Below are 22,986 nucleotides of genomic sequence, written 5' to 3' on the forward strand. Positions count from 1 at the left end.
AAGAAGCTTCAATTATAAAATAAGAGTTAAATTTGACTTGTACATGGGCTTGGATATTTTAATTACAACAATTACAATGCAAAAGTGTTTTAAAATTTCAAATGCTCAGAGAACTGATTTTTGACTCAAGGGAAACATGTGCAGGTTTGTTACAAAAGTATATTTTGTATGCTAAGTTTTGGAGTACAAATGAATCTGTCTCCCAGGTAGTGATCATAGTGCCCAACAGCTAGTTTCTCAGCCCCTCCCTGATCCATTTCTCCTGTCCCTCATATTCCCCAGAGTTTATTGTTCTAGGAGAACTGTGTGAATCATCCAATTGTAACCAAAAAAATCTTGGTTCTGGCCCAAATATTCATCCAGTGACAGAGGAAGAACCATGACAAAGATTGGATTTAAATAGGAGGCAAAAATAAATTTACAAATATTTCTGGAGGTTATAATGTTAAACAGTTTTCAAAGTACTTTCAACTTACGCAATCACTTTGCCCATACTTGACAATGCTATCAGACCCATTTTTTTAAAGCTATAATTTGATTGTGAAGTCCAAATCACTTCTCTGTTTAAAAATCTTCACTGACACACCCTTACCTCATGAATTAAACTCCTTAAATGGTGAGACACTAAACAGAAGGAAACTAACTCCTTTGAATAACATACTTTGAGCCATTAAAGCTCAAATAGGTTGAGCTGGATTTAGATGTTATTTTATGAAATTCCCACAATACCTTGTGCCACATATATTACTGTCTCCTCTTTAAAGAAGAGGAAATCAAGCTCAAACGTCATATAACTAACAACAGTGGGCCAGACTGGAACCGAGTTGTTTCTCTAAGAGACATCCTCTCTTTATCTCGCTAGACACTCTTTCAACAGTTAAGCCCATTTTTTCAGTCTCCCCTGCAGACAACCTCGTCCATCACCTCTGAAATGCATGGGGTTCTCTCTACTTCCATTTTTTGCCTCAAATTTTAATACATTTTAAGATCCAGTTCAAATAGAAATTGTTTTTGTTTGTTTGATATAGGGTGTTGCTCTGTCACCCAGGCTGGAGTGTAGTGGAGTGATCTTGGCTCACTGCAACTTCTGCCTCCTGGGGCTCAAGTGATCCTCCCACCTCAGCCTCCTGAGTAGCTGGGACTGCAGGTGAGCACCATCACACCTGGCTAAATTTTGTATTTTTTATAGAGAAGAGGTTTTGCCATGTTGCCCAGGCTGGTCTCCAACTCCTGGGCTCAAGGTATCCTCCTGCCTCGGCCTCCCAAAGTTCTGGGATTACAGGTGTGAGCCACTGCACCTGGCCAAAGAGTTTTTGTCTAACACTTGTCTCATTGCAACTAGTTGATTTGTCCTCTGCACTTTGGTATCATTTTGTGAACTATGTACTCATATCAACAGGATCTTCTGGGCTTGGGTGGTAAAAACAGAGGCAGAGATACTGTGGGGAGAGACAGAGAAACAATTTCCAACTTTTCTAACTTTCCCTCCACGGACCCCTTTGCCTAGAAATTCTCAGATTATAGAGTTTGCTAGATTCTGTTATAATAATAAAACACAGAAAATTACTCTTTTGCAAACTTCTAAAGGAAAGATGTGCCAGAGAAGTTATACTTTCAACAGTATGTGACTTCTTTAACAAGAATCATGATATAAAGGGAAACCACACAAGTGTAACCACCAATGGAATGCCTGCTCTGACTACAATAAAAATCCTCTGTGGGACAAACGTACAGAAAAAAAATGCCATTTATGAAAATCATTCATTCCCCTATTCACAGTTATACAACCACAACAGTCCTCCTTTTTCTGTGATCTCACTTTCCACAATTTCAGTTACCTGTAGCCAAGCATAGTCCAAAAACATAAAGTGGAAAATTTCAGAAATAAGCAATTTATAAGTTTTACATTGTGCACAGTTCTGAGTAGTGTGATAAAATCTCATGTTATCGGCCAGGTACAGTGGCTTATGCCTGTAATCTCAGCACTTTGGGAGGCTGAGGCAGGTGAATCACGAGGTCAGGAGTTCAAGACCAGCCTGGCCAAGATGGGTGAAACCCCATCTCTACTAAAAATACAAAAATTAGCCAGGCGTGGTGGTGGGCACCTGTAATCCCAGGTACTCGGGATATTAGAAGCCTCTAGACCAGAGTATAATTGACAATATTGGGGAACAAGTGGAAGATAAGATAAAGAAGAAATACTAAAAGAAAAATTTTTTTACTGTAAATAAGGAAGTGACACAAATAAGAACTCCTGAGAAGGAAATAGAGAGTAAGACAGTCTGAAACTTACCTTTATTATATACTATTCCTGATGAAAATTCAAATATGTTCAAAAGCAAAACTGAAACATATATAAGTGGCGATTCCATCTGTTGGAATAAATAAGAATTATTTTCACTCAATTACTCTGAACATATTTTTGAATTCCTTTTGCTATAAACAACTACAAAGTAGTAAAGAAATAATCTCAATATTCCTAATATTTCACACTGTGTGACAAAAGCAGACAACACAACAGTTGACTAAGCTCTAAATTTACTCCCTACTTGGTATTAAAGGTAAATTTATAGGTATAATTATTACAAACTAGAAAAAGAGATGTGGCTCAGGTTTTCCTTCAGTGTAGGTAACTTTTGGAGAGGTGAGATCAATTACACAGCTATGTAAAACAGAGCCTGAATTGATGAAGATTCTGAGGATGATACAGCTGTAACTTAATCTAATATTTTGATGACATTGCTTTTGGGGAAGACAATTCACATGGTCCTGAGTTTTCCTGAACATTCTCATTGAGTGTGCCAAGAATGCAAGGCCCTGGATGGTGTTCATCTCAGGCTTGTGTTTTGTAGCCACCAGCCTTGAGGGATGAGGTAAGGCACCCCGGACAACAGCAGGCTTGTTTCCATGGTGAATTGCCTAATCTCACTCTACCTCTCCTGTAATGCACTCCACTATGTGTATAAGCATCCGTTATGGGCTCAATTTTCTACCCCCAAAATTATGAAGTTGAAGTCCTAACCACTTGTACCTCAGAAGGCAATCATGTTTGGAGATAGGATTTTTAAAGAGGTGATGAAGTGAAAATGAAGTCATTAGGGTGGGCCCTCATCCAATAGGACTGGTGTCCTCAGAGAAGAGGAAATTTGGACATAGGGAGGGTGAAGTGAAGACACAGAGGGAAGACATTCAGAGGGAAGATGAAGGGAAGACACAGGAAGAAGACAGCCACCTATAAACTCAGGAGAGAGGCATGAACAGATCCTTCCTCATGGCCCTCAGAAGGAATTAACCCTACCGACACCTTGATCTCAGATTTCTAGCCTCCAGACCTGTGAGAAAATAAATTTCTGTTGTTTAAGCCACCCAGTGTATGGCCCTTTGTTATGGCAGCCCTAGCAAACTAACATGGCATCCATGATGAATTTCATCTCTAAGGAACTTGGGGGATAGGGGGTACTGGAGTGAGCAACCTGTGGACGCTCTGGCTACTGTTTTTGCTATTAGTAATAAAGTCCTTTGTCTCTGACCTAGGAGTCTTGTGTCTTTTGCCAGCATCCAAGAAAACAGGAACAGACTAATTTGTCAACTCTAAGTGGAATAAAATCTCAGATCTTTGTGCAGTTCCTGACAACTGCTGAGTAAATTAAATGTAACTGGTGTTTTTCCTTCATCAAAACTGACTTGCTTATTAAATACATTTAATTGACAATAGAAAGCTCAAACAGTTTGATTTTTTTGAATTCATTCTTATCACATTAACAGGGGAGAACTGAAGGTTTTTAGTGCATTTTTAAAAATCATCTGAGAAAACAACTTGTTTTCACAAGGTAAGAGGAAACAAATAGTAGATTAAAATTCTGTCGGCATGCTGCAATGCTCAAGAACATTTTTGGTGTAAGAACGAATTTAACATTAAGTGGAGACATTATCACAGTTAAACTCTGAAAATAGTCCCTTTACCAGAGAAATCTTATATCACTTTGCTAAACATTCAAATTAAATGACATAACACCATTATTAGAATCTTTATGCCTCTTCATGGGTCACCTGTGCAAATTTGAGAGAGTTAGTATGAAGCACATGGTGGAAATTCTGGTTTTAATGTCAGCAAGTTTGTTCTGCAAGCTTTCTTAACTGCCATCCTGCAAGCTCAAGAATTTCTGCTACCTACTGGTTTCTTTAACTCTTTGGGGCATAGTTCCAGTCTCATTCTTATTTTCCCTTCAATATTACAACTTTTCCTTATTTGATACTATCTTCTTTCAACTTTCAGCTCATGTTTAGAGTAAAGACATAGACTTCAGCCTAAGATGAAGTCTGTCCATCGAAATATTTGATTTTTAGCAAGCTATTTAACTTCTTGGAGTTCACATTCTATTCAGTAAAATGGGGATAACAGGCACTTCACAGTGTTGTTGTGAGAATTAAATGAAAAATACCTTAAAACATCTAACAGTTATTCTATACAGAATAAGCACTTGACAAAAGTAATACCTCTGAATTCCATATCTCTATACACTGCAGCAACTTCTTTATCCTCATCACACTCCCCTACTGACCTACTTAGCAGTTAAATTACCCCCAGTTATCATTCCTTTGTAATTATTATAAGTTTTACATAATTATTGGATACAAGTCATGTATCTGGGCATTTTCTCTTCTCTGGCACCAAATAAACATTGGGAATTGCCCCACTGAAGGAAGCTATCTCCTCCCCCAGTTGGTTCATTTATAGTTACTCCATTATTATGGAATAGTGATCACACTATAAATTCATACTCTGGCAGGGTCCTTATTTTAATATTTTTTACTGTAATTACCTCTTTAGGAGATGCCCAACTAGTTGTGTTTTTCTTTTTTATATTTTTTCTAAGTTTTCTTCTATATAGACTGAGAAGAAAGACCCAAAGTCAGGAGCCGAGTTTTCTCTGTTGACTGGCTTAACACTCTAGTCACCTTTGGCAACAGCCAATCAGCAGCTACCAAGTACAGAAGCATGCTTAGAAAATCTAAAGGACAGGCAGTTGGAATTTCCAACTAACTGCCTCTTTCAGAGCACCCCAGGCCATTTTCTTTAAAAACTGATGAGAGGTGGAGTTTCTCCAAACCTTCCATCTTTAATATAACATTCATCTAGGAAGGATCAGAAACCTACATATGATTATCTATAAAATACTTCAATTATCATGTGATCATTGAATGCCTGGGGAAAAACATAAATGCTAAAAGCTCATGCTAACTGCATACAATGAGGTTTAAAAGGAGGCAATCTCTCAAAGAGGAGAAGCTTCATAAATGGGTCTTGAAGGAAGAGTGGGACTTAAAAAAAAATAGAGAGGGCCTTATTGACAGGTAAACAAGACAAGCAAATACACAAAGCACAAAATTAGGAATGAGCTGTGGACTCATGGAAACAGTGAGACTGAATGGCATGCCAGTTTGTCCTCCGTATTCATGTTGTGTGACTGTCCTTGATGTGGTTGTATGTGCTCACTAAGACTGCCTTTGACAGAGTACCGAGTGAGCTGAGCTCGAACCTTTCTGTCTTACCCAGCGCCCTGACTAGTCATGAATGGGCACAGAGGCTGACACATACTTTTTGATAATGATGATAATAAAACGTGTTTTATACTCAGGTTGTCCTTCAGAAGTCCCTTCACATGGCCATGTAAAACATGCTTTACCCTCATATCCTGAAATATGTCTGGTATCTGGGTTTAATCTATTCCTGCAAGAGCCCGCATCAGAAATATATTTCTCTCACCCTTTCTGGTGACCTTGACCTAAAGAAGAACCTGAAACAGTGTGCAAAACACAACAAAATATACCTCCTTATAAAGACTCAGTTCCCAGAAACTTGGAGCTCTCTTTTTTTGTTGCCTGTTTCCCACTAGGGAAGGCAATAAAGCTTTTATGGAAGAAGATGTAGCTTTCAGTTACCATAGCAACACTGCTACACATTAAAAAAAGTCTGAGCAATACTGAAGGTACACATTGAGAGCTCTAAAAAGAATGATGAAGCAGGTGACATTTGCCTTCTTTCTCCCCAGCAACCCCTTAGTTTTCTTTTCCTCATTTGCCCCCACGTTTTGTTTCCTAACTTACAAAAGAGTAAAGGATCTGCTTTCAATCACAGTCACTGATGAATTACACTTTGATGTGAGTACCAAGACTACTCCCATAGTAGGTGATTTATCTGTAACAGTGGAATGAAAGGGGTTCTTCTCCCTGAAAAACAAATTATGCACTGGGCTCCCGTCTAGTCAGGAGGATAGGGGCAAGGCAATAGGCTGATTGAAAGAAGGATGACTTTGACTTTTTTTGTAATTTTTTGCTGGCTATAACAGGGCTTATTATGTGTGAAAAATAAAAACAAGTATAGAGAAATCAATTACCCATAAATCAACAACCAGATATAACCACTGTGGACATCTTGACATTTCTCGAGTCTGTTTCTTCTGCATTTATATGTCCTTCTTTCAGTCATTGTTAGTCTGACCATTTTCTTGTGTAACTCAAGTGTTTTATTTAAGTCTTCGCAGTTGTAGATCTAAAAATAACGGTACCTAATTTACTTAAACATAAAATATTTTGCTATTTCCAGTGTTTTCCTTTTTGAAAAATGTGGTAATGAATAATCCTGAACAAAATTATTTTCCTACATTTAAAAATATTTCCTTAGGATATGAACATGTTTAAGACTCTTGGATGTATATTGACAAATTGCTTTCCAGAAATCCAGCAGTGAAAATTAGATATAATCTGAAATAATTTGATACATTAAAAAATCTTGTTTTACTTTTTTCAATATTGGTGCAACTGAACACTTACAAATATGCTTGTTTGACATTGTTTTCTTCTATAAATTATCTGGGCATGTTGTTAACCATTTTCTACTGGAAATTTAGTGTTTTACTTGTGAAATGGTAAAATAACCCCTTGCAATATTTAATGTAAATATTTAACTCAATTTGTCATTTAACAATTTTATTTATAAATTTTTCTCGTCTTTATTTATTTTATTTATTTATTTATTTTTTTGAGATGGAGTCTCATCTCTGTCATCCAGGCTGGAGTGCAGTGGCGCAATCTTGGCTCACTGAAACCTCCGCCTCCCGGGTGCAAGTGATTCTTGTGCCTCAGCCTCCTGAGCAGCTGGGATTACAGGTGTGCACCACCACGCCCAGATAATTTTTGTATTTTCAGTAGAGACAGGGTTTCATCATGTTGGCCAGGCTGGTCTTGAACTCCTGATCTCAGGTGATCTTCCTGCCTCAGCCTCCCAAAATGCTGAGATTATAGGCATGAGCCACCGTGCCCAGCCTTCTTACCCTTTTTATGTGAGAAATTTTAAAGACTCAAAAAGTTCAAAGACTAAGATAACGAGGATGTTTCAGTCATCCGAGATTAAAATCACCCCCAGTTTTTAATAACTTTTTATTATGGGATGTGCCAAACATTGGGGGAAAAGTAGAGAGAACTATACATTATATATATGTATATAATATATATATTATAACATATATATTCTATTTTGTATAATTGCCTACCTTCAGTCTTGTTTCATCTGTACTCTCTTTCACTCACTTCCTCCTCTAGTATTATTTTGTTGTTTTTTGGTGGTGCTTGTTGTTTTTTCTGAGGCACAGTCTCGCTCTGTCACCCAGGCTGGAATGCAGTGGTCTGATCCCGGCTCACTGAAACCATCCACCTCCTGAATTCAAGAGATTCTCTTGCCTCAGCCTCCCAAGTAACTGGGATTACAGGTGTGCACCACCACGCCCAGCTAATTTTTAGTGAAGATGGAGGTTCTCCATGTTGGTCAGGCTGGTCTCAAATTCCTGGCCTCAAGTGATCCGTCTGCCTTGGCCTATCAAAGTGCTGGGATTATATGCATGAGCCACCACATCCAGCCTGCAGGATTACTTTGAAGATATCCTAGACAACTGTACATATTTCAGTATGTATTTCTAAGAGAAAATGACTTTTTTTAAAGAAAAGAAAACCACAATACAATTTAACACCTAAAATAATAGTAAGTCCCAGATATCTACCCAGTGACTGTTTATATTTCCTCAGTTACCTCATTTACAAAATTTTTATAGTTGTATGAATCAGGATTCAATAAGGTTCAAACTTTGCCACTGGTTGATGTATCTCTGAGGTGTCAAAATCTACAAGTAATTTTCCTTTCACCTCTCCCTTCACCCCATCATTTTTTTTCTCTCGCTTTTTCCTTGAAATTCATTAAAGAAGAAGTTAGTTGTAATGTGTTTCCCACAGTTTGGATTTTGCTGAGTGCATCATTATGGTATCTTTTTACATCATAAGTTTATCGTATTGTTCTGTAAATTGTTAAGTAGATTTAGAGGCTTGATCAGATGCAGGTTTAATTTTTTTGTCAAAAACACTTCATAGGTGGTGTTGGGTACTTCCATCAGGAGGCCCCTAAGGTGTTAGCTCTCTTTTTCTGATGTAGCATCTATCATTTATTGCCTAAATCTGTTAAATTCATTAGAGGCTGCAGAGTGGTGATGTATTATCATTTCTTCTTCACTTATTAGCTGCAATACTTTTATAGATAACTTTTCATGCATCAACTATTTGGTTACTCAGAGGTACAATTCCTAAGAAAAGACAAATGCTTCATTCTTTTCCTTCATTTACCATTTTGAAAATAATGAATTGATTCCCTAGCATCCTCATAGAGGCAACCAATAAAGTTCATTTTTGTTATCATTATGAATTCACAGGTTTCCATTTAAATATATTTAATGTATTTCTATCATTATGGTTATTATCCTTATTGATGCTCAAGGTGTCTAATTTTAACAGGTATGGTCCTTCCGAAGTTTGCTTCTGTCTTTTTGACATGACTCTAGTCATTTTTGACAGTTTCCTTCCTTCCTTATAAGACAAGATACTCTAGGCTCACCTTCTACATTTCCTGCCCCAGACATGGACTCAGTCATTTCTCTATATAATTCTGATTCCTTTTACTGGAAAATCATATTCAGAAGCCATAGTTTTGGGAGTTTGGCCAGTCTTTTTTTTTTTTTCTTTAATAAATATAGAAAACCTGGCCAGGTGCAGTGGCTCACACTTGTAATCCCAGCACTTTGGGAGGCCGAGGCAGGCAGGTAATTTGAGGCCAGGAGTTCAAGACCAGCCTGGCCAACATGGTGAAACTCTTCTCTACTAAAAATACAAAAATTAGCTGGACGTGGTGGCACACGCCTGTAGTCCCAGCTACTCAGTAGGCTAAGGGCAGGAGAATCACTTGAACCCAGTAGGCGGAGGTTGCAGTGAGCCAAGATCATGTCACTGTACTCCAGCTTAGGCAACAGAACAAGATCTGTCTCAGAAAGAAAGAAAGAAAAAGAAAGAAAGGAAGGAAGGAAGACAGGCAGGCAGGCTTATGTAGGCAGGCTTATGTAAGATAGATGGTGGCCACCTAAAACTTAATTTCTCCACATATTCTTTTAAAAGTCCTATAATAAGAGGAGAATTAATAAAACAACTCATAGCACAACTGGGAGGCAGAGATTACTAACAACTTTAACTTACATATAAGTAGGAAAAGAAGCATATGAAACCAGAGGGATCAACTCCAGAGTCCACACCAAAGTGAAGTCGGGTAGAGGTTGTGTGGAAAAGAACAGAGGACAGCAGCAGTGGAGCAGCAGTGGAATCCGGATTAAATCTTCTCTAATGGAGTTCTGCCTAAAAGAGGAAATATACTGACAATGGGGTTGAGAACTGGTGGACTAGAACACTGCCTTGAAAATCTTCATGCAGTTAGGAAAGCATCATTCTAAAGGAGAGGTAGATGTTTTGGAAGGGGGGGAAATTTTTGGATGTTTGATGGTGAAGAAAAAAGCAAGCAAGCAATAAAAATTAAAGGTCATACAGAAAGAAAAGAGAACCAGAAGCTGGGAAAACACACGTACTCCACCCACAAAACTTCCATGTATAAAAATTGAACTTTACTGTAACAACAGAGAAGGATGCCTTTGAATTAAGAAGCCTAGATACACACTCAAATTCTACCCTTCAGGCTTCTCCAAAACAAGAGAGAAAAAAAGTGGCATTCCAAAATGAACACAAAATAACAGGCAGTATCATACAAAGCTATTAGAGGGTAGAAAATGAGGCTGGGCACAGTGGTTCATGCTTGCAAATCTCAGCACTTTGGGAGGTCCAGGTGGGAGGATCACTTGAGCCCAGGAGTTCAAGATCAGTCCTGGCAACATAGCGAGAGTCCGTCTCTACAAAACAGTTGAAAAACTTAGCTAGCCGGGTGCGGTGGCTCACGCCTGCAATCCCAGCACTTTGGGAGGCTGAGGTGGGTGGATCACAAGGTCAGGAGATCGAGACCATCCTGGCTAACATGGTGAAACCCCGTCTCTACTAAAAATACAAAAAATTAGCCAGGCGTGGTGGTGCACACCTGTAGTCCCAGCTACTCAGGAGGCTGAGGCAGGAGAATCACTTGAACTTAGGAGGTGGAGGTTGCAGTAAGCCTAGATTGCACCACTGCACTCCAGCCTGGACAACAGAGCGGGATCCCGTCTGAAAAAAAAAAAAAAATTTAACCAGGCATGGTGGTACATGCCTATAGTCCTGGCTGCTTGGGAGGCTGAGGCAGGAAGATAGCTTGAGCCCAGGAGCTTGAAGCTGCAGTGAGTCATGATCACACCACTGCACTTCAGCCTGAGTGACAGAGCAAGACCCAGCTAGAGAAAACTGACACAACACTTCAACCTGAATTAAGTGTGTTAAAATAATAATATTCATATTTTTTAAATCACCTTGAATAATTAGTTCAAAATAACTCAGAATAGAACATAGAACAAATAGGAAGATATGGAATGAGAGTTGACCAAACTCAGGAAATGGAAGAAAAAGACAAAATAATCTCATTAAACAAGATAAAGATTAAATATCAAGGTGCCCAAAAGAAAATAGTTTTGACCACAAACATAATAAAGATCATGAAGGAGAAGAATGGCAACCATCAAGAGAACACAATTAAATAAGGAAAAAGATGAAAGTATCAGAGGAAAAAGTAGTAAGTACAGACAACAGGAAAAAAAATCCAACATCTTCCCCAAACTAAAGAAAGCACAAGTATACAGACTGAAAATATTTAAAGAATGCCAACATGAAGAATAGAAAAAGTTCATACCGGGTCACACCTTATGAAATATCAGAACAAGGATAAAGGTTCTCAAAAACTTCTAGAGAGAAGTTCCTACTAAAGGAACGGAATCAGACTGGCATGAGTCCTTACCCGCAATATTGAATGAAGGAAGAAAATGGGAGCAATGCTTTCAGAGTCCTAAAGGAAAAATAAATGATTTCAATCTATAATTCTATAATCAATCAAAGAAAGTATGAGAACAAAATAAAGACATTTTACCCATGCAAAGTATAATGACCATATGTTGTATTTTGGCTGATCAGCATCCATTCCACCAGTCTTTGACAGTAAGTTTTTTATTTTGGGGGACTTGCCCTCCCTTTGTAGTCTTGTGGGACTGTTAATCAAGGTACCCTGCCTTTCCATAGCCAAGTAGCAAGCATATGATCCAAGCCAGACACGTAGGGTCCCCTCTCCTGGAGTGTGAATCCTGAGCATGGTGATCAAAAGACTGATGACAGTGAGAGTTGATTCTTGTGGCAGATTCCAAACAAGATTAATAAGCACTTTTTGCTATATCCCCCTCTGGAGCTGCCTAACCTTTATCTTTTCTGAACTGGGTTCATCCATAATCTCTGGTCTGTGAGCACCCCATTATCTTTCAAATACATTCCTTTTTAAAGTCTACTTTTACTGCATTATCTAATTGATACTACTAGGACTTAGAAATTTATATCCAATGAATTATTCTTGGGAAGTTATCTGAGGAATTCCAGCAAAACAAAAGACATGGAACCCAGAGAGAACTGGAGACAACCCAGAAGATAGTTAAATTCTGGGAAGACAAGAGGGTAGCAAAACTAGAGAGTAACCAATCTAGATTGGAACAGGATGACAGAAAGCTCCTGTTGAAAAAATAAACAGAAAAAGAAAAAAAAAAGCAGTATAAAGTATGATTGAAAAAAAAAACAGAAAATCTTGAAGATATAAAAACACATAATTTTTACAAAATTCAACATTCCTTCATTATCAAAAATAACTATCAACAAATTAGGTACAGAAGGAATGTTTCTGCATGGTACTGGTACCAAAATAGAGATATAGACCAATGGAACAGAACAGAGCCCTCAGAAATAATGCCGCATATCTGCAACCATCTGATCTTTGACAAACTTGACAAAAACAAGAAATGGGGAAAGGATTCCCTATTTAATAAATGGTGCTGGGAAAACTGGCTAGCCATATGTAGAAAGCTGAAACTGGATCCCTTCCTTACACCTTATACAAAAATTAATTCAAGATGGATTAAAGACTTAAATGTTAGACCTAAAACCATAAAAACCCTAGAAGAAAACCTAGGCAATACCATTCAAGACATAGGCATGGGCAAGGACTTCATGTCTAAAACACCAAAAGCAATGGCAACAAAAGCCAAAATTGACAAATGGGATCTAATTAAACTAAAGAGCTTCTGCACAGCAAAAGAAACTACCATCAGAGTGAACAGGCAACCTACAGAATGGGAGAAAATTTTTGCAATCTACTCATCTGACAAAGGGCTAATATCCAGAATCTACAATGAACTCCAACAAATTTACAAGAAAAAAAAACCCAACCCCATCAAAAAGTGGGCGAAGGATATGAACAGACACTTCTCAAAAGAAGACATTTATGCAGCCAAAAGACACATGAAAAAATGTTCATCATCACTGGCCATCAGAGAAATGCAAATCAAAACCACAATGAGATACCATCTCACACCAGTTAGAATGGCGATCATTAAAAAGTCAGGAAACAACAGGTGCTGGAGAGGGTGTGGAGAAACAGGAACACTTTTACACTGTTGGTAGGAATGTTTCTCAATACAGTAAAGGTAATACAAGCCACACCCACAGCTAACATCATATACAATGGTGAAAAGTTGAAAGTTTTTCCTCTAAGATCAGGAAGAAAACAAGGATGTCCACTCTCATCAGTTTTATTCAACAGAGCACTAAAAGTCCTAGCTAGAGCAATCAGGCAAGAGAAAGAAACAGAAGGCATCCAAATTGGAAAGGAAGAAGTTAAAATGTCTCTGTTTGCAGATGACATAATCTTATATTTGAAAACCTTAAAAATTCCATAAAAAAACTGTTAGAACTAATGAACAAATTAAATAAAGTTGTAGGATAAAAAATTAATAACAAAAATCAGTAGCATCATACACTAACAAAGAAGTATAAAAAAATTAAGAAAACAATCCCATTTATAATAGCATAAAAATACTTAGGAGTAATTTAACCAATGAGGTGAAAGATCTGCACACTGAAAAGTATAAAACATTGATGAAAGAAGTTCAAGAAGACACAAATGAATGTGAAGATATCCCATGTTCATGGATTGAAAGAATTAATATTGTTAAAATGTCCATACTACCAAAAGTGATCTACAGATTCAGTACAATCAATGTCAAAATTCCAATCACATTTTTACATAAATAGAAAAAAAATCCTAAAATTTCTATGGAACCACAAAAGATCCCCAATAGCCAAAGCAATCTTGAACAAAAAGAACAAAGCTAGAGGTATCACATTACCCGATTTCAAAATATATTTAATAGTAATCAAAACAGCATGGTACAGCATAAAAACAGACACATTGACCAATGGAATAGGATAGAGATCCCAGAAATAAACTTGCACATTATGGTCAATTTATTTTCAACAAAGATGCCAAAAACACACAATGGGGAAAGAACAGTTTCTTCAATAAATATTATTTGAGAAACTGATTATCCACATGCAGAAGAATAGAATTAGACCCTTCTCTCATCCCATATATAAAAATCATCTCAAAATGATTAAAGAATTAAACATAAGACCTGAAACTGTAAAACTACTAAAAGAAAACATGGGGGAAAACATTACATTTATCTGGGCAATGATTTCTTGGATATGACCCCACAAGCACAGGCAAAAAAGCAAAAGTAGACAAATGGGATTGTAACAAAAAATCTTCTGCACAGCAAAAAGACAATTAACAGAGTGAAGAGACAACCTTCAGATACGAAAATAATATTTGCAAACCATACATCTGATAAGGGGTTAATATCCAAAATATATAAGGCACTCAAACAACTCAATGACAAGAAAACAAATAACCTGATTTAAAAATGGTCCCGGGTACAGTGGTGCAAACCTGTCATCCCAGTTACTCAGGAGAATGAGGCAGGATTGCATGAGCCCCAGAGTTTGAGTTCAATCTGGGCAATATAGTGATATTCCGTGTTAAGAAGAAATTTCTTTTTAAAGGGGAAAGGGCCCGAATAGACATTTTTCGAAAGAAGACATACAAAATGGCCAACAGGTATATTTTAAAATGCCCAATATCACTAATCATCAGAGAAATGCAAATTAAAACTGCAATGAAATATCACTTCATACCTATTAGAATGGCTATTGTTGGTGGGAATGTAAATTAGTACAGATACATACATTTTGTATTAGTATGCACACATTTTGGAAAATGGTATTAAGTTTCCTTTAAAAACTAAAAATAGAATTACCATATAATCCAACAATTCTGCTTTTGGGTATATATATATCCAAACAAAATGAAATCAGTATGTAGAAGAAATAACTGCACGCCCATGTTCACTGCAGCACCATTCACAATAACCAAGATATGGAAACAACCTAAGTGTTCATCAATGGATAAATGGATAAAGAAAATGTGGTGTATATACTATTTAGCTTTAAAAAGAAGAAAATTCTGGCAGGGCGTTGTGGCTCATGCCCGTAATCTGAGGACTTTGGGAGGCCGAGGCAGGCATATCACTAGAGGTTAGGTGTTCAAGACCAGCCTGGCTAACATGGTGAAACCCCATCTCTACTAAAATATAAAAATTAGCCGGGAATTAGAAGAGGTTGCAGTGAGCTATGATCGCACCACTGCACTCCTGCCTGGAGACGGAGCAAGACTTTGTCTCAAAGAAAAAAAAAAGAAGGAAATTCTGTCATTGGCAACAACATTGATGAATCCAAAGGACAGTATGCTAAGTGAAATAAGTCAGGCACAGAAAGACAAATACCTCATGATTTCACTTATATGTGGGATCTAAAAAAGTCAAACTCGTATAAGTACACCATAGATTGATAGTTACCAGAGGCTTGTAGGGGGTGGTGGCAGCGTTGCAGAGAAAGGAGAGATGTTAATAAAAGCGTATAAGGGTACAATATTCTTTTGTCTTTATTTTCCAATAAGTCTTTTATTTTCAGAATGTGCCTTTTTATAGATTCTATTTTATTTCATGTATGTAATAACATTCTTTTCTGAGACTTAATGGTAGGGTTTTTGTTTTTGTTTTACTCTCCTTGCATAATTTGATTCTGTAAGTAATTTTTCCTTTTTATTTTTTCTGGTTTCAATCTTTCAATTTTGAGGCTTCTTAAACATTTATCATAATTCTTGGTTTTCTATTCAGATTTAAAAGCAAGTTCTAAGAAGCTATATTTGAGGCCCTGGATCCAAGAGAGGCCTATCTACTGTGAGTTTCACTGTAGCACATTCTGGACTTGTTTCACTGGGGAAGAATCTCAAGTAGGCCTTTTCTCTTTGGCTTCTCAAATTCCCTGGGTCTTCCATCTCCTTCCCAAAGAGTACAGTCCTGGCTGCTAGTATTCTGAGATGTCAATGTGCAGTATTTCATCTTGTTTTCCTGTTTTCAATAGGCACCCACATTCTCAAATGTTCTTGATATCTACCAGGCCAGAGACCCTCTGTTTTACCCTCTCCCAAGAAGAAACTTCCAACTTCTCCCTGAAAGGGGGAAGTGCAGCTGGTAGACTGTAGAGTACTTGGGAGATAATCTAAATACTTCTTACATGAGTATTCAAACAATCCTACTTTTGACCCCACTTTCATCTCCACTTCAAAATCTACTTAGTGCTGTGAAGTCCTGAGCCCTTTGGGGGGTTCTAGGATACAAATCACATTGCTTTTAGTCTTTTCCAAAAGCCAGTTTAGGATTCTGGCTTTCCTACATCTGCTAATTTAGTTATCACTTATCCGTTTGCTTTCTAGCTGTCTAAATTTTGTTCCTACTGTCAAGTCTCCAGTTCTCTCTGTCCTTATGTGTTTACGCCACTTCAAAAATCCCTTTAGTGTATGGTTCTGGGTGAGAATACCTGTGTTCAAAACAAAGAAACAGAAATTCCAAATGTGTCATGAATTTAAACAATTGATGGAGAGGGCTATGGTTTGAGTGTGTCCCCTCCAAAATTCAGGTGTTGAAACTTAATGGCCATTGTGATAATGTTAAGAGGTAGTGCCTTTATGAAGTCATTAGACCATGAGGGCTTTGCCTCAAAATGGGATTAAGACCCTTATAAAAGAGGCTTCATGCAGCATTCTGCTCCTTGCCCTTCTGCCTTCTGCAAGGGAGGACACGGCACTCTTCCCCTCTGGAGGATGCAACATGGGGCCATCTTGGAAGCAGAGAGCAGCCCTCAAACCAGTGGGAGACTTGACTTACAACTATCCAGTCTCCAGAACTATGGGAAATAAATTTCTGCTTTGTATAAATTACTCAGTCTCATGTATTTTGTTAAAGCAGCACAAACAGACTAAGACAGAGGATAATTAAAAAGAGATCCATTTGATTTTGAAGCTGGGAACATTCTCTTTTTGATGGCCTAGAGGTCATGACATTGGACCTCTAAGAAGGAGGAAACATGTTTCCTCCATTGGACCTCTAGGACCTCCACTGGTCCTCCATTGGACCCCCAGGAAGGAAGAAGATCAAATCCAGGCCAGATAGTGTGCCAGGATTATATTTCCTCCTCTAGAGGAGGAAATGAACAGTATTTACACAGTCATTGTGGCAAACATAACCCAAGGTGACCCACAATGATTCATGTCCTTGTATAATCCCCACCCCTTGAGTGTGCGTGGGACCTGTGACTTGCTTCTAACCAATAGGATATGGTAAAGATTATGAGACGTCACTCATTTAATTAGGTTATATTACATGACAGAGGTCTGGGATGTCACTCCTGTAATTATGTTTCATTACTTAAGAAGTCTTATCAGACTGCAGGGAGCCTCCTTCTGGTTTTGAACATGGAAACAGCCATGTTGTGAGCTGCCTGTGAAGAGGGTAGGGAATTGCAGGCAGCTTCTAGGAGCTAAGGGTGGCCTCCAGTTAGTAAAAATCAAGGACTCAATTATACAGACTCAAGGAAGTAAAATCTGCTAACAATCTGAGCTTATAAACAAATTCTTCCCTAGTTGAGCCTTCACATGAAAAATCAGTCCAGCCAACACCTTGACTGCAGCCCTGTAAGACTCTGAACAGAGAACAAGCTAAACTTGTGTCTGGACCTATGAAACTGTGAGATAAAAAATCTGCACTGTTTTAAATCACTGTGTGTGATAACTTATTATGCAGTAATAGAGAACTAGTATAGATTATAACACTTTTTTGGAACTCCAAGTTGAGACTGCTAGCTGGCCACTTTGGCCTCTCATACATCTTTGAATCTACATGCAAAGAAAGAGGTTACTGTACTAGCTAGAGTGATGGATTTTTTTTTTTTTTTTTTTGAGACAAAGTCTCGCTCTGTCTCCCAGGCTAGAGTGCAGTGGCGCGATCCCAGCTCACTGCAAGCTCCACCTCCCAGGTTCACCCCATTCTCCTGCCTCAGCCTCCCAAGTGGCTGGGACTATGGGTGTCCACCACCACCCCTGGCTAATTTTTTATATTTTTTAGTGGAGACGAGGTTTCACCATGTTGGCCAGGGTGGTTTCGATCTCCTGACTTCGTGATCCACCCACCTCAGCCTCCCAAAGTGCTGGGATTACAGGCATGAGCCACCACGCCCGGCCGAGTGATTGACTCTGACTACCAGCGGGTAACTGGGTTGTACTACACAATGGGGTAGACAGGAGTATATATGGAATACAGGAGAATCCCCCAGGGAATTGTTTAAGTCTTGTGATTAAAGTCAATGGAAAACTACAACAACCCAATTCAGGCAGGATTGCTAATAACCCAGATGCTTCAAGAATGAAAGTATAGGCCATACCATTATACAAAAAGCCTACAACTAGCTGAGGCGCTTGCTGAGGACAAAGGAAACATGGAATGGATAGTAGAAGAAGGTAGTTATAAATATCAGCAATGACCACATGGCCAGTTGTAGAGGATGGTAATAGTTATGAGTATTTCCTCCTCATTTGCATGCTTATGTTTGTGTATATAGTAACCAAATATTTTTGTGGTTTTCCCTCTCTTGTTCCCTTATGATCTAGCATGTGATAACAATGACTAATTTCATATCTCAGTATTTATGTTACAAAATATCAAAGAAGACTCAACATCACCCAGGGATTTTGTATCCTCTTCTTTGGAAAGAGTTAGCCTGTTACAGTTGTGCATAGATAGTTGTATCATGTTAGGCAGAATTATGACTTTGTTATTGTCTTTATTTGGACATTAAGTATGATATAAGCAGATGTATACGGGTGCCAAGTTGACAAAGGGTGCACTGTGACGGCTTTGTGATGTGCCAACTTGGCTAGGCTGAACTACATTCCCCAGAATTTCCTTCCTAATATGTTCATAGTTAGGCTGAACTACAAGGGATATTTTCTTGCAAACTGGAGGACAAAAAGGGAGGGAGCAGCTATTTTGTATAAATCACTTACCTTCTCCCGGTTATTATTCAAACACTAATCTATGTCTGCTGTGAAGGGATTTAGCAGGTGCAATCACCCTCATCAGCTGGCTTTAAATTAATAAAAAAAAAGCAAAGGATCAGACTGCAGATGAGCCTAGCTTAGTCAACTGGAAGGCTTTTAAAAGAGGGCCTAGGCTTTCCCTCAGTTCAGAGACATCAAGCTTCAGCTTGTGCTCAAGGGTTGCAGCCCACGTGTGATCTTTCCTTTCTGACTGCCTGCCCTACAGACTTCAGGCTTGCTTAGTTAGTCCTCACAATTGTATAAGCTAATTCCTTATAACAAACAAATAAACTGGAATGTATGTACATATATGTAAATATGTATGTATATTTTTATATATTGATATTATATACTTTGTACATTTATATAACATAATACTATATGTAATAAATAGCATTTACATTATTATGACTGTGTCAGAGTTCAACCAGAGAAGCAGAAACATATATATGTATGTGTGTGTGTGTATATATGTATGTATGTGTATATATGTATGTGTGTGTATATATGTATGTGTGTGTATATATATGTGTGTGTATATATATTTTATATATATTATATATGTATAATATATTATATATGTATTATATAATATATATTATATATATTATATATGTATTATATATATTATATATATGTATTATATATGTATTATATATATGTATTATATATATATTATATATATGTATTATATATATGTATTATATATATTATATATATATGTATTATATATATATATGATCTCCTACTGGTTCTGCTTCTCTGGTTGAATTCTGGAACAGCCATAATAATGTAAACACCATTTACTGATTTTTAACATTTAAACTAAATTTAATAACAAAGCATGTGTTGGCAAGTCAAGAAATAGGGGAATTAGCATATTTTATAATCATTAGGACATAGAAACGGGTAAAAGAGGATACCTCTGCAAAGTGAGACTAAGGCAAGAGCTGACTGGAGCTCGAAACTATTGCTTTCACCATCAGTTTTTCTGTCCTACTTTGTTTGTTCCTATGTGTATATCTCCAAATAAAAGAAAACAGCTTTAAAAAGTTATACACTTTCCTTCCCACTGGACAATATAGATTAGTAAAGAGTAGGGATTCTGCAGTTAGATTTCTTGGATTCTTATTCCTGTGGTCTTTGTTAATGGTGTTACATTGAAAAGGTTACTTAGCCTCTTTAATCCCAAGTTTCCTTATCTGGGGGATAATACTGCTACTTACCTCACATTGTGTATGAGCGTGTGTGTGTACATGTGTGTGGGTGTACACACATATATACACTTTCACTTTCCTTTACTTAAATTGTAGCTTACTATACACCGTATTATTTTCTTTATTTTGAGTCTAACAGTACATGTTGGAGATTTTTCTTATAGCTGCCCCATTCGTTTTATCAGCTGCCTATTATTCCATTATGTGGATGTTCTATAATTTATACAACCAGCCATCTATTGTTAAGACATTTCAGTCATTTTCAATCTTTTGCTATTACAAAAAATATTCTCCTCTCTATCATTTCATGTGTATAATATAGCTATAAAATAGATTTCTAAGAATAAAATTGCTGGGTTAAAAGAAATATGCTTTTAAAATGTTGATAATATCAAATTGTTCTACACTGCTGCCGTGGAGTCAGTATGCAAGAGTGTGTTTCCCCATATCCTCACCAAGCGCTATGAGATCTTGAAGACATTACATCATCGTTAACTTTGCATTTCTCATATTATATACTTCCTTTCTTCTGAACTGTTTGCTCATAGGTTTTGCCCATTTTTTTGTAGGTTGTTGATCTTTTTCTTATTGATTTGTAAAGGTTTTCATATGTTAAGAAAATTAGCCCCTTTTCTGTAAGTTGAATTACAAAAAAAAAATCCTCCATCTGTCCTTTATCTTTTGATTTTTAAAATAGTGATGTGATATTTTTTCTTGTAGTTATATAAATGGATTTTCTCTTTTATCTTCAGGTAATTTATGGTTTTATTTTCTTCAGGTGGTATCTTTGATTCATCTGGAAGTCATTTTGGTATAATCTATGAAGCAGAGATCCAACTTTTTTTTTTTCAGATGTCTACTCAGTTGTCTCAACATAATTTACTGAATAACCCATTTTTTCTTCACTGCCTTAAAATAAAACCTTCATTTAACTGCAGCATATATTTGGATCTATTTCTGAGTTTTCTAGTCTATGTCTTTGAATTGTTAATCCACTCATGTGCCAGTATCTCATTTTCGTTATTGTAGAACAAGTTGTTTTTTTTTTTTTTTTTTTTTTTTTTTTTTTTTTGCATCAGCTTGTCCAGTTCCAAACAAAAACAAAAATAAAAGTAGCCTGTTGGGTCAGTTAGGTTAACTTAAGGAGAATTCATATCACGATGATGTTGCATTTTTCTATTCAAATGTGGCAATGCCTTTACATTTCTTTAAGTTTTCTTTTTTGTTTTCTCCATGGTGTTTTATAAGTTTCTTCATATAGATTCTGTTTAGCTTTGAGACATTCAAATGTTTCATGCTGTCTATTCCTTTATTTTTATCTTTTTTTAAAGCTATAGAATGAGATCATTTCCTCTATCACTTCTTTTAACTATTGTTCTTTCACTATCTGAGGTTTCTATTTCTGTGCTTTTTGTACTAGTTGGCCTTTCAATTGATTCCTGGGGTCTGCAAATATTGGTATGATTTCCTTTTTTATTATCTAAATCCATATTTTAGTTTTTAAATTTTTTATTTTTTAAATTGACAAAATTGTATATATCTATGGTTCATGACATGATTGTTTTGGTATACATATACATTGTGGAATGACTAAATCAAGCTAACTAAGATAGGCATTACCTCACATACTTATGTTTTTGTGGTGAGAACACTTAAAATCTACTCTCTCTTAGCAATTTTCAAGTATAAACAATTCCATATTGTTATTAACTACTGTCATGATGATGTACCACAGATCTCTTGAACTTATTCCTACTGTCTGTCTAACTGAAACTTTGTGTCCTTTGACTAACAAATTGCCAATCCCCTCAGCCTCAGCCTGTGGTAACCACCATTCTCTGCCTCTGTAAGTTCTACTAATTTAGATTCCGCATGTAAGTGAGATCATGCAGTATTTGTTTTCTGTGCCTGGCTTATTTCACTTACTGTAATGTCCTCCTAGTTCATCCATATTGTCACAAATGATAGGATTTCCTTCTTTTTAAAATAGCTGAAACTGGACCCCTTCCTCACACCTTACACAAAAATTAACTCATTCAAAAGCTAGCAGAAGGCAAGAAATAACTAAGATCAGAGCAGAACTGAAGGAAATGGGGACACAAAAAACCCTTCAAAAAATCAATGAATCCAGGAGCTGGTTTTTTGAAAAGATCAACAAAATTGATAGACCGCTAGCAAGACTAATAAAGAAGAAAAGACAGAAGAATCAAATAGATGCAATAAAAAATGATAAAGGGGATATCACCACTGATCCCACAGAAATACAAACTGCCATCAGAGAATACTATAAACACCTCTATGCAAATAAACTAGAAAAATTAACTCAAGATGGATTAAAGACTTAAATGTAAAACCCAAAAGCATAAAAACCCTAGAAGAAAACCTAGGCAATACCATTCAGGACATAGACAAGGGCAAAGATTTTATGATTAAATCACCAAAAGCAATTGCAACAAAAGCCAAAATTGACAAATGGGGTCTAATTAAACTAAAGAGCTTCTGCACAGCAAAAGAACTAGCATCACAGCAAACAGGCAACCTACGAAATGGGAGAAAATGTTTGCAATATACCCATCTGACAAAGGTCTAATATCCAGAATTTACAAGAAATTTAAATGAATTTACAAGGAAAAACTCCATCAAAAAGTGGGCAAAGGATATGAACAGACACTTTTCAAAAGAAGACATTTATGCAGTCAACAAACATATGAAAAAAAGCTCAACATCACTGATCATTAGAGAAATGCAAATCAAACCCACAATGAGATACCATCTCAGGCCAGTCAGAATAGTGATTATTAAAAAGTCAAGAAACAACAGATGCTGGCAAGACCGTGCAGAAATAGGAGCACTTTTACACTGTTGGTGGGGATGTAAATTAGTTCAACCACTGTGGAGGACAGT

The 22,986-nt window shown here is 37.0% G+C and overlaps 1 protein-coding gene across 1 annotated transcript in view; it reads right to left on the reverse strand.

The window, feature by feature from the left end:
• CATSPERB (cation channel sperm associated auxiliary subunit beta) overlaps positions 1–4,966 on the reverse strand; it is a 156,898-nt gene extending 151,932 nt beyond the window's left edge. The window contains exons 1-2 of the mRNA XM_024231934.3: positions 4,824–4,966; positions 2,294–2,372 (exon numbers count right to left, since the gene is read on the reverse strand). Of these exons, the coding sequence (XP_024087702.3) occupies positions 2,294–2,372 (79 nt within the window). The 5' untranslated portion in view covers positions 4,824–4,966. The remainder of the gene's footprint in view (positions 1–2,293; positions 2,373–4,823) is intronic.
• Positions 4,967–22,986: the final 18,020 nt, after the last annotated feature.

This window comes from Pongo abelii, chromosome 15, assembly GCF_028885655.2.
Source record: "Pongo abelii isolate AG06213 chromosome 15, NHGRI_mPonAbe1-v2.0_pri, whole genome shotgun sequence".
NCBI lineage: Eukaryota > Metazoa > Chordata > Mammalia > Primates > Hominidae > Pongo > Pongo abelii.